We start from the raw sequence: 12,359 nt of genomic DNA, 5'->3' as shown, positions 1-12,359 counted from the left end.
CATATGTTGATTCTTTTGCAGAGTGGTTATGCCTATTTTGATCCATTCCAGAACAGGTGCACTGTTGATAAAGGTGCTTAAAATTTCACTGATAATTTCTGGAATTTCACTGATATACTTATGAATCAGTTTAAGCTCTCACAAAGAAAGCATTTAAAGTCAATTATTGGTAGAACATGTATATTATACCAGAGAATTGATTCTGAAAAGTCTACCTAAAGATGTCAGGCATTTTGACATTGTTCCTAAATATATGTCTGTGTGTGATCAAGGGTTTAAGTAACAAACATTTCCACCAGCTCTGATTAACTAGTTAATATACTGCAAAGTACTAGTGGCTGCAGATAGTAGTAATTAATCTAACAGTAAGTTCCAAAGTTGTCCAAAAAGAACTTGCTGCTTCTGCCTCCAAATAATCCATGTGCAAATACTATAGTTTTATTTGGTAGTCTAGCCAGTCACTCATACTAGTACATAATAGATATATTATCATGCTGTTGCTATGAAATATTCAAGCATGAAAAACCTTTTAATTATATCTTACTACAGCACAAACTGCTGTGGGTAGCACGTTTTGGCTGTTAGCACTGAATCTTATTCTGTAGAAGCAAAAATTACATGTTGGATTGTGGTTTTGATTTAACTTCGGGGAAAGCCTCTGCTGAACTGTGGGGTTTCTCTCTTCTAGCTGTGGCTTATTGATGAAAAGAAATGGAAACCAGGAAGAGTGGAACATACAGTTGGCTGGCCTTTGGACAGACATACATATGGAGGATCATTTCTTTATCATTTAAATGAGGGCGAACCTCTGGTGGCTTTAGGATTTGTGGTAAATATTGTGCCTTTGGCGTGAAACTTTACTATGGAATGTCTTCTTGTTACAAACATTAATATGACATCTCCATTTGCTAACTAAAGTAAATATTACATGCTAAAGTATCAATAAGGCAGAAACAAACTTGGCTGAACTTCTAATTGCTCAGTGTTTGTCTTGAGTATAGAACTTGGTAATATTACTGCTTTTTGAATAAAGAGTCTTGTAGCATCTAATGCCTGCCTTTTGAAAACATTTAGGGAAGTTATTGTCACAGCTCAATTGCTGATGGTTGTTATAATTCTGTATCAAAAGAAATCTATGATGCATGCATGCAGAAGCATACTTTGCACTCCTGAGGGCTGTGCATTGGTAATCAAAGCAAGCTTTAGGCCTGAGCCCTGGATGCAAAGTAGTCCCAGGCAATACACTAAGCCAGTGGTCCCCAACCTTTTTGACCCTGGGGACCAGCCCCAGGATCGATCTGCTGACCACGGCCCCAGGGCCAGCAGGGCGAGGGCACCCAATTCAGCCTCCCCCCACTGCCCGCAGTGTTTCCTCCACCCTCCTTTCAAGGGGTGCAGCCTTACCGCCGCCGCCTCCTGTTTTCCTCCCTGTTTCCTCCTCCCTCCTTCGCCACCCCCCCCCACGCAGCCTCCTCCCCCCCCCCCATTGTCACCATTTTAAGACTGGGGAAGGGGCCATGAAGTGCCTCCCAGGCCAACCCCCCACCGATCAGCTGATGGGCGGGAAACCCACAGCAGCAGTGAGTGACGCTGCCCTTGCCTCCTTCCCTTCCTCGGCCTTAAAATGGTGAAAATGGGGGGAAGAGGAGGCACCGCGGCGGGGGGGCAGGCTGCGGGCGGCAAGGCTGCATGGCCCGTTTCAAACAGGCCATGGCCCGGTACCGGTCCCCAGCCCGGGGGTTGGAGACCCCTGCTCTAAGCTGTGGAGTCATGTGAGCAAAAATTCTGTGTCTTTTTTTTTTTTTTATTTTATTGTTGTTTTAAAAACCCCACATGTGAAACCCCAGTGCATAAAATTACAATAGTTACTCAAGTTAAACATTAATAGATATCAGAAAGAAGAACATCAACCTAACTTTCATATAGTGAATACAAGAAAAGTAAAGCGATACAGTTTACAACGATATCAAATCAAATCAGCTAAACATTCATCATTTGCATAAATGGACTCCAAATCTCATTAAAACGACACATTTGTCTACGACCAGAAAACGATATTTTTTCAAAAGCTGCAAGTTTCAATAAGTCATCTTCCCAAAGAAGAATTGGAATTACATCATTTTGTTTCCAGTGTTTAAGAATTTGGCGTTTTGCTATCAACAGAGCCCTTCCTAACCATAATTTTTGCCCCTTCTTTAATTTCCATTCTTTCGGAAAAAAGTTTAGTATTAAGTGACTATCTTGCCATGGTAGTTGACGTTTAATTGTATCCTTTATTTTCAATAACACCTGTTGCCAAAAATTCTGAATCACCTCACAGTTAAATAGCATATGTGTGAGATTCGCCTCTCTACTCTTACATCTCCAACACTCTGCTGAGGATAGCATTGCTCTCTTAAACATACGAAGTGGGGTCCAATAAACTCTATGCAATACTTTCTGTTGTATAGTTATCAACCTGATGTCCAGAGTGGACTTCCTAATTTTATTACAACAATCTTCCCATTGGTCCAAGTTCACGTGACATTGAACCTCTAGATTCCATTTTTGATTTAGTGCAGATAGGTCGGGTATTGTAATCTCCTTCAGTATATTATACAACACTAAATTGGATTTCTTCTGCTCAAATGCCTCAGACAGTTGACCAAACAATGGTGGGCACTGTGATGCCGCCAACGCATCAGGCCCGAACACAGTTCGCAAGGCTTGTTTCATTTGCATAAAATTCCACTGATATAATGGTAAAGATGTTATTTGAGTTGGAAGTTCATAGTGTGCAATAAACTCATCCTCTTGATTTTTTAACTGATCCAAAGAAACAATACCGGCGTGCATCCACCGAAGCCAAAAAACCGGCTTATTGCCTATCTTAATTAAAGGATTGCCCCACAAAGAGGCTTTTTCATGAGAGAAAGGGTCAGCGTTAACCAGTTTCAGTGTCAGCTCCCATACTTTTCTAGCTGAAGTAATTGATCTCAGTGGATGTTTTATCACAGAGAACGTCGAACCTAGTGCATAGCATCCCTCCAATGGAAATATCATTGCGCCCTCAAGCGATGCCCAGGTCGGTGCGTTATCCAAGCTGACAAGATTCCACCATTTAACTGCAGCTAATAAAAGGGCTCTGTGATATAATAACAGGTTCGGAACCCCAAAACCACCTTCCTTCACCTCTCTCTGAAGCTTAAGCATAGAGATCTTAGGTCGACTGGAGCCCCAAATAAACTTAGATAAGATCCCATCGATTTTATTGAACCATTTCTTAGGGATTAGAATAGGAATGCCTCTCAAAATATAAATTAATTTTGGAAATATGCACATTTTTAAAGTATTAATTTTCCCCCATAATGACAGGGTCAAGCCCTTCCACCTTTCTAGATCTGTCGTTATATTGGTTAATACCCTATCTAAATTAATCTTAACTAGCTGCGATAGATCGTTGGGCAAAAAAAGGCCTAAATATTTCACCTGCCCTGTTGTAACTGCTAACTGGAAAGAGCTATAATCTAAACTTCCACGCCCTAATGGCATCAGCTCAGATTTAGACCAGTTTATTTTATACCCAGCTAACTTGCCGAAATTGTCAATTATTGTCATTACAGCTGGGATAGAATGCTCAGGGTTCGACACAAACAGCAATAGATCATCTGCGTATAAAGCAAGTTTATATTCCAAACTCTTAAATTTAATCCCTATGACGTCCTTAGATTTTCTAATGGCTGCCGCTAAAGGTTCAATACACAAATTGAAAATAAGAGGTGAGAGAGGACACCCCTGTCTCACACCGCGATTTAATCGAATAGGAGGTGATAAATTATCATTAATTTTTAATCGGGATGATGGATTATGATATAGTAATTTAATCCATTTTATCAATGATTGAGGAAAATTCAAATGTGATAAAACCGAAAAAATAAAGTTCTTATGGATTGAATCGAACGCTTTTTCAGCATCCAAAGAGATTAGCGCTGAGTTTTCCATAGAATCTCTTTGCAGATCAATTATGTCTAATGCCAACCGGATATTGTCTTGCCCATTTCTGCCGTACATAAATCCTGTTTATGAGCTACTGTGAGCTACTGACATTAAAGTTGTGAACTACTGCATAAATTAGTTTGCTCTGGGGCCATTTTTTCTGAGCTAAGACAAAAATGTGTGAGCCGTAGGCTACAAAACTCTGAGCTAGCTCACACTAACTCAGCTTAGAGGGAACATTGGTCCCAGGGTGCTTCTCCAGTCAGCATTTTGATCCATTATGATGATGTGTTTATTTATTTGAGACCTGCTTGAAGTGTTCTGAATTGGTGCTCTTAGGGGCAAAACTTTGTTGGATTTTTAACTAAAATGTGCCTTCTTCCAAAGCATGGACTAGATTCTGGTTGCTCTTATGTTGGAAACCTCTTAATACACAACAGTGATTCTATACCTTTTCAGAAAAAAAAATGTTCAGTGTGGCTCAATTTCTTGCACCTTCTGCACCTGTTGGCTATGATTACAGACCATCCTATGTATCACCTAAGGTTATATTGTACTGTGGTTGTGGCAGTGAAGCCTTGTCACAGAAGGTGCATGCAGCAGGGAGGGGAAAACCAGAGTGAGTGAGAGATGTGCCAGACAAGAACAGATGGATGAAAAGGGAGTGGGGGTAGGGAAGAGATTTATATTCATGGTTGCACAGTGGGTAGCTAAGTGGGGATGGATTGTGTGCATTGGAATTCTTTGCCAAAATGTTGGCTGCAGCAGGCTTCAAGTTATCTGTATGGAGTTAAAACAAATAGTTTATTTGTTAATTAAGGTCATTATTTTTAAAAAGATGCTTTTTAGCACTGGGTTGGCGGTAACTTCTGAATCCTTAAATCCATTTTCCTTAATAGAGAAACAGCAATCCAGCTTTTGTTTCTTCCCAGCCGATGCTATAGCCAGCATACCTATAAGCTGCTGGTGCTCCACACAAGCTGCCTTGTTTCCACATAATACTGTACACTTACAGATTGCTCTTGGGTGGCAAATCAGAGGATAGGTTGGCCTACTCTGAATAATATACAAAAGGTCTATTACAGGTACATAAAGGCTTGCCATGTTCCAGAACCAGTAGTTGCATACACATGACATTTTTTGTGCATATGATAAGAAAAACTGATGTGTGAGCCATAAAGGCTGTATTCATGGGCAGTTGCTGCTCAGAGGGTCATCCTTCAGCAAATTGTATGGATCGCTTATTAATATACACAGCATACATTGGAGTTGTGATAACTAGCAAGTAGCTAGTATCATAGGAAAAGAGCTGGGTGTTACATTTCCAACATCTGCCTTGCAAGTATAACATGAAATACTTTTGCAGAAGTAAATCCAAAGATGAATGGACATGGTTCTTCTTGTTGGATTGGAAGAATTTTCGTTTGTAATATGCTGTTTCTTTATATTTCTATAGGTTGGGTTGGATTATCAAAATCCTTTCTTGAGCCCATTTAAGGAATTCCAGAGGTGGAAACACCATCCCAGTGTACAGTCAACTTTAGATGGTGGAAAGAGGATTGCGTATGGTGCCCGAGCTCTTAATGAAGGTGGTTTCCAGGTAAAATTCTTGTAGTAGGATTCTGATCATCTGTTAAGGAAAAGGAAAGGTCCCCTGTGCAAGCACCAGTTGTTTCTGACTCTGGGGTGACGTTGCTTTTTACGACGTTTTCACAGCAGACTTTTTATGGGGTGGTTTGCCATTGCCTTCCCCAGTCATCTACACTTTCCCCCAGCAAGCTGGGTACTCATTTTACCGACCTCGGAAGGATGGAAGGCCGAGTCAACCTCGAGCCTACTACCTGAAAACCCAGCTTCGACCAGGGATTGAACTCAGGTCGTGAGCAGAGCTTAGGACTGCAGTACTACAGCTTTAACACTCTGTGCCACGGGGCTCTTTATTATTATTATTATTTTACATATTATTTTAGAAAACCCCAGTCCTTAAGCAAAATCACGCTGCAAGACAATATAGCAGGGGTGGCCAAACTGCGACTCTTTCACCACATACTGCTCTTTCACACATATCGTGCAGCTCCCAGAGATTGAGGCTTACTCTCAAGTAAGTGTGCATAGCATTGGGACCTCAGTCAGCTTCTGAGTGCTGACACATAGGTAGGCAACTATTTCCACCATGCGCAAAGCGGGGAAGGAGGAGGAAATAGGTGGGTTTGCAAGCTCTTCTCCTCCACCCCAGAGGTCACCCAGATACCTAGAATGGGGAAAGAAAGCACAAGAGCCAAGGGAGAAAAGTGAGCATGTAGGGGAGGGAGGCTGCTGGCTGAGCTACTGAGTCCAGTATTAAGAGTTTTAATGAAAATGTGTGTGTAGCACTTGTTCATGTATTGTGACTCTCAGACATCTGACGTTTATTCTTTGTGGCTCTGAAATTAAGCAAGTTTGGCCACCCCTACAATATAGGAATTAGGATTAATAGGATCTGCCTTGGGCCCATTTTTTGCAACAAAGTACATGTTTTCATAAAGAAAAAATGTTAGCTTGGTTATAATTTTAGGAGTACAGCAATTACACAAAGAGTGGGAGTTTGTAAGAGGAAGTCTGCAGGGATTCTGCAGGTGTACAGTACTAATGATACTGATTTTTTAAAATGGGATGTGTATCTATTGGCTTGCTGAACCTGTGATAAATATCTTCATAGAAGATTAACATGTTCTGAAATAATAGTGTTGTTTCATACCTAATTGATACAGCTGGTTAAGACACCAGACATTCTTCCTGTTGCAGGTGTGTTACATGGATGGTGCTCCTGAGTGGTGCTGACTATCAAAAATACCATAGTTGTAATGTCTAAATCTATGCCAAACAGTTCATGGTAGGCTATTTTATGTATTCATTTATTTGGAAAATTTCTGTGCTGCCTCTCCAGCAAACCAGCCCAAGGCAGCTTACAAAATAAAATATAACAAAAACATTAAAATCATTAAAAAGTTATTGAAACCCAGCACTTAAAAAATGCAGTCAGATCATCAATAATGAAGCAGTTTCAAATGGATCTTAGGGGTAGGGAATGTTGGCTCTCCAGGTGTTTTTTGCCTACAACTCCCATCAGCCCCAGCCATTGGCCATGCTCAGAGTATAAAATAATGTTGAAAAAAATCAACTCCTTAATTAAAAGCCTGAGTAAATGAAAACATTTTGTCCTGGTGCCTAAAAGAAAGTAGTGTAGGGGCCAGGTGATGAACCTTAAGGGGGAAGGGCATTCTATAGGCAAGGTGTCTCTGGTTGCCACCTGCCTCACCTGTGAAGGCAGGAGCAGAGATAAGACCATGAAAAGAGGGCATTAGCTGGCAGGCTGAAGAGGATGGGAGGAAGCAGTCCTTCAGGAAGGGCACAAAAATACCGATGTGAGATTTCTACATTTTATGTTGAGCAGGGGGAAAAGTATCAAGAAGTTATTTTGCCAGTGGGTCCCAAGGAGAGTTTAAAAGTGGTATCCAGAAAGTACAGTAAGCTTAAAAATGGATCCCATTTCATAAGTTTATTAAAATATTTATATCCCACCTTTCTTCATAGCTCAAGGTGGCTTGCAAAATTACAGCTTGAGAACCACTAAAGTTTCTGTACTGTCACAGATACATTGGCCTTTTAATTAATTTTAATGCTTTTTGCCTTGATTCAGAGTGGAATCATTTTACAATAATGTTGAACTTCAGGATTTGAGGAAAACACTGAGAGGGGAGATACACAGATGTCTTGAAATTTTTAATGTTTTGTGAGGCCGACACAAATGAGTTTTCTATTTGTAATTCCAGTGGAAGTGCAAGTTCCTTTTGGGTCCCTATTGAAACATGCTAGATAGGAAGTGGTGAATGGATATTGGTGTGTGAAATAAGTGCTGGAGGTATTGAAGACAGAAACATACAATGAATTTTCTAATGAGGGGCATGTGCCATGGTATAGATCGAATACATTTAGAAGAATTGTAGGAAGTCAAACAAACAGTGCATTGAAAATTACTGTATTAATAGGAGGTCCATTGTATTAATTTTATGTTGTAACCCTCCCTGAGCCCACTTCAGTGGGAAGGCCAGAATAGAAACTGAATAAATAAATAGGCTAGGCTATTCTGTTGCATGGGTGTTTGATTGTACCACTCTCTAGAGCTGACTTCTGCTTAGCATAATGGCTTGGAACATACTAAACAGATGAAGGCAGTAATACGAGCTTTGCTATTTTCTGTTTAATATTGCCAAATACTTATCTGCTTAAAACATTATTTGTGTCTAAATATTAGTGTTAGATGGTGTCAATCCATGCAATAAAATAAATTTTATTACTAAGTATGTCTTTGCAACAAGCTTAACATCAGCTTCAGTTAACTTGTCTCTTCAGTCCATACCCAAACTCACCTTCCCTGGTGGAGTCCTTATTGGATGCAGTCCAGGTTTCATGAACGTTCCTAAGATTAAAGGTACGCACACTGCTATGAAGAGTGGCATGCTAGCCTCTGAAGCCATTTTCAGCCAACTAACTGATAAAAATCTCCAATCAAAAACAAAAGGTAAGATATCACTCGATCTGAAAATTGGTAATTGATTTTTATATCTGTCAAGTTTCAAGCACAATGTTACTGAGCCATTTAAAGCCAAGTAGTCGTTAACATACTGCCCTAAACTTCACTATTGCATTGCAGGCTAATATGTATTTGAAGTAGCTGAGAGTTGGAGAATTCAAAATGCTTTTGGTTCTATCAATATGTTGTGCTATAGCACAAAATGTCTTCAATATCAAATTCTGGGGTATCCTAAGATCTTGTATGTATGTGGAAAATAATTTTATTTGTTAATTAGTTTTTCCACTCAGGATATTTGGAGTTGTATGCATATTTTTATTAAAAGGGACAATTAGAATATTACATCACTTTAATATACACATTTATGAAATTAAGTGATCAGCCTTTTCACATGATTAGATACAAGCATTTTTTCTTGGATAAAGTGAGGCTGATTCTAGCCGCAATTTCTAACTTTGCCCTTAAAACGACACAAATTGGGAAATAAATATTTCACAGGACTTGCAGGGGAGAGAATTATATAGTTTTTTTAAAAAAATAGTGGCTCAGCAATTGATAATTCACTTTTTATCCTAAGGCAAAATTTGAAAACGCAGAATGATTCAATACACAGCTCTCCACAAAAGTGTATACAGTATTGTTGTATTTGTGTTTCAATCAGCTTTTCCAATATCTATTCTAGTACTGCACTAGTTAATTGAGATGCAATTTCTCCTTTAATCCTTCTCTTGGAACAACTGAATTAACAGTACAAGGATCTTATGGTATAGACTGGCTGGCTGTTGTTAAATGATCTGAGATCAGGGTATATATATGACTGCTTTCTGCCATATAAGCTTGTCAGATAAGATCAGCTTCAGAGGCATTGTTCTGAATTAAAGTGGGTGCATACTAGAGGCAGGGCCTTCTCTGTTGTGGAACCTCAGTCATAGTATTTCTTCTCCATGGTTTTAGGCACCAACTGGAAATATTTTTACTTCCCCATGGCCTTTATTGACTTTTTTTTTTAAAGATCCCCTTCCACTGAATAGAGTAAGAAGGGAGTCCTTGGATCCAGTCCTGAGTTTTCAGTGCTGATTTTATCATAAACCTATGATCAAATGCTGCTCACTTTAATTTACTGATTTGATATTTAGCAACAATTTTTGCCAGTGTTTTCCTTTCTAAATGAGTATTGTTGAAGAAGCCTTGACAGTTGCCATATGGGATATATCTTAAATAGTTATCTGTCTTCATGCAAGAGAAAGTGTAATCTGCTGATTTTCTTACTTTGACATGTATCAACTTTATTCTTAGGACTTTATGTGCCTGAATATGAAGACAATTTGAAAAAGTCATGGGTATGGAAAGAACTCTATGCAGTTAGGAACATCCGTCCTTCATGCCACGGAGTCCTGGGAGTATATGGAGGAATGATCTACACTGGCATATTTTATTGGATACTAAGAGGAATGGAGCCTTGGACATTAAAACACCCAGGTGTGTTTCTCAACTAGCAACATACACTTCAAAGCTTAATATTTGTTGATGGCATTCCTGCATACGCTATGGCTGTAAATAGCATAAGATCAGAAATGTTTTCATTGGAAAGAAGCGAAATAACTGAGAATATGAAAACTGACTTTGAGAACATGAGAAAACACTAAACAGGGCAATGCCAATTAGAGCTTCCAGCAGCTAGCTAGGGAAGAGGTATCATGAGCACACTGTGAAAATGATGGCCTTACTCTGTAGCTTCTCCCTAGGATCCAGTATTCATACTACTTCAACAAGTTTCATTTAGCTAACTTGGCTAACAGACGTTGGTGATCATCCGCATACTTTCTCTTATTTTTTTTAAAGTCATCTAAACTAGTGGCCAAATTCCCTACCTTACAGCACAACATTCCGCAATTAGAGTTTTGTTTGTTTTACGAAGTAGTTATCTGTCCTGTTTGTTGGAACTAACCCTTTTCCATACAGTGAATTTGCTGAACTGGTCTTTTGCGTTTTCCCCCTTCCTGCCTTTCATTCCCTGAGGAGCTACTCCTGTGGATCAGGGCATTTTCAAGAATGCTGGGGTTTGTGCAAGAGTAGATGGTATCTGATGCTTTAGTGCTCTGTGGCTGCCAAATGCTACATTATTCCTGACCTTCAGAGGAGTTGCTTTTCAGGGGGCACAGAAGCTATCGTGAAGGTGTCAAATATCCTTTCTGTGAACTCATTCCATTCATAGAAGGGTAGGAAAGAGCCATTCTGTTGCCCATTAAACCTCCAACTTACTATTACAATGGAGAAAAGTTTTGTCTTATTGCCTGTTCTATACTACTGGTAATTCTGTAAAGCTTTTATCGTATTCCACCTTAGTTATCTTTTAAAACTAAGGCACAGATGCTTAAACTTTGCTCTTAAGGAATGGTCCAGCCTTGATAGATTTTGGTAGCCCTTTTCTGTACCTTTTTTCAGGCCTGCAATATTTTATTTCTTTCATCTGGCATATATCCCACCCTCCCCGCAAGGCAGGCTTCAGGGCGGCTTACATCAAAGCTAAACAGTAATTTAAAATGTGATTCAATACAGTAGTTAAAACATTAAAACCAATTCTAAAATTAGTTTATAAACAGCCTTGACAGTAATGACCTATCTGTCCAGAAAAGATCCTGATTGCTAGAAGGGGGTAGAGGTGAACAGCAGGTGATGTCCTCTGCCAAAAGCCTGGTGGAAGAGCTCTGTCTTACAGGCCCTGTGGAACTGAAGCAGGGCCTGCAGGGCCCTGATCTCCAGCAGCAGCTCATTCCACAGGGGCCGCAGCCAAAAATAATTTTAGAAATTATTTTAGAAATAAGGCAACAGGAACTGTGACTGTACCAAGTATTTTCCAAATAGCATTGTATATGCTGTTTTCTATTGCCTCTCTGTTAATGCACAATATTGTTTGTTTTTGGCTTCTGCTTTTGTAGCAGTCAACATTTTCTGTGAGCTTTCACTGTGTCATAGATCTTTCCTGTGTAGCTGTAAACATTTGAGATTCCCTCAATATTTCCACAAAAAAGAGCCACAGGCAAGACAAAACTGATAGCTTGCGTTTCAGTGAATTTTTTTATGTGGAACAAAAATTAGTTTTTATTTTTTCATTGTATAAAGGGTTTTTTATTATATGCTACTTGCACAAGGCAAAATTCTCTGCAAGATAGCTACTAAAAATTGTCTTTATTTTTGCCTCGGGGTCTGCAAGAAGTATTACATTTGAAGAGTTTGAATAATTTCCCCTTTCTTAGTGTGTGGGCTAGACTGTTGCTGCAATGAAATGTTTCAGAGAAACTTTGCTTCTTTTAGAAAAGGATTTAGATATTTGTATAATTGATGGAACTCATATACTACTACTTATATTGCTACACCTAATACAGAGTGAACAGTATTTTTCTTTATACTACCCATTCTTTTTACAAACAATTGTTTTATTTTAGGGGCAGATGCAGCACAGCTGAAGCCAGCCAAAGACTGCACACCTATTGAATATCCTAAACCTGATGGAAAAATCAGTTTTGACTTGCTGTCATCAGTGGCTCTTAGTGGTACTAATCATGAAGATGACCAACCACCACATTTAACTCTGAAGGATGACAGTGTTCCAGTCAACAGAAATCTGGCTATATATGATGGACCAGAGCAACGATTCTGTCCTGCAGGTATCTAGAACTCTTCTCCCCCCCCCTTGCTTTGAGTATGAACCTGCAGTAGTTAAACACTACTCCTACAAATAATGACTTCAGTATTCCACAAATACTTTTCATGTAAACAGCTGATTTTTTTAATGGCGGTTGTGCTGTAT

The 12,359-nt window shown here is 39.4% G+C and overlaps 1 protein-coding gene across 1 annotated transcript in view; it reads left to right on the top strand.

Moving 5' to 3' along the window:
• ETFDH (electron transfer flavoprotein dehydrogenase) overlaps nucleotides 1-12,359 on the top strand; it is a 33,901-nt gene that overhangs the window by 20,578 nt on the left and 964 nt on the right. Inside the window, exons 8-12 of the mRNA XM_060246589.1 lie at nucleotides 689-829; nucleotides 5,432-5,575; nucleotides 8,368-8,536; nucleotides 9,845-10,027; nucleotides 11,995-12,216. Coding sequence (XP_060102572.1) covers nucleotides 689-829; nucleotides 5,432-5,575; nucleotides 8,368-8,536; nucleotides 9,845-10,027; nucleotides 11,995-12,216 — 859 coding nt within the window. The remainder of the gene's footprint in view (nucleotides 1-688; nucleotides 830-5,431; nucleotides 5,576-8,367; nucleotides 8,537-9,844; nucleotides 10,028-11,994; nucleotides 12,217-12,359) is intronic.

Source organism: Heteronotia binoei, chromosome 9 (genome assembly GCF_032191835.1).
Source record: "Heteronotia binoei isolate CCM8104 ecotype False Entrance Well chromosome 9, APGP_CSIRO_Hbin_v1, whole genome shotgun sequence".
Lineage (NCBI taxonomy): Eukaryota > Metazoa > Chordata > Lepidosauria > Squamata > Gekkonidae > Heteronotia > Heteronotia binoei.
The sequence above is the reverse complement of the archived record's forward strand: the minus strand, read 5'-3'. Positions and strand labels throughout refer to the sequence as shown.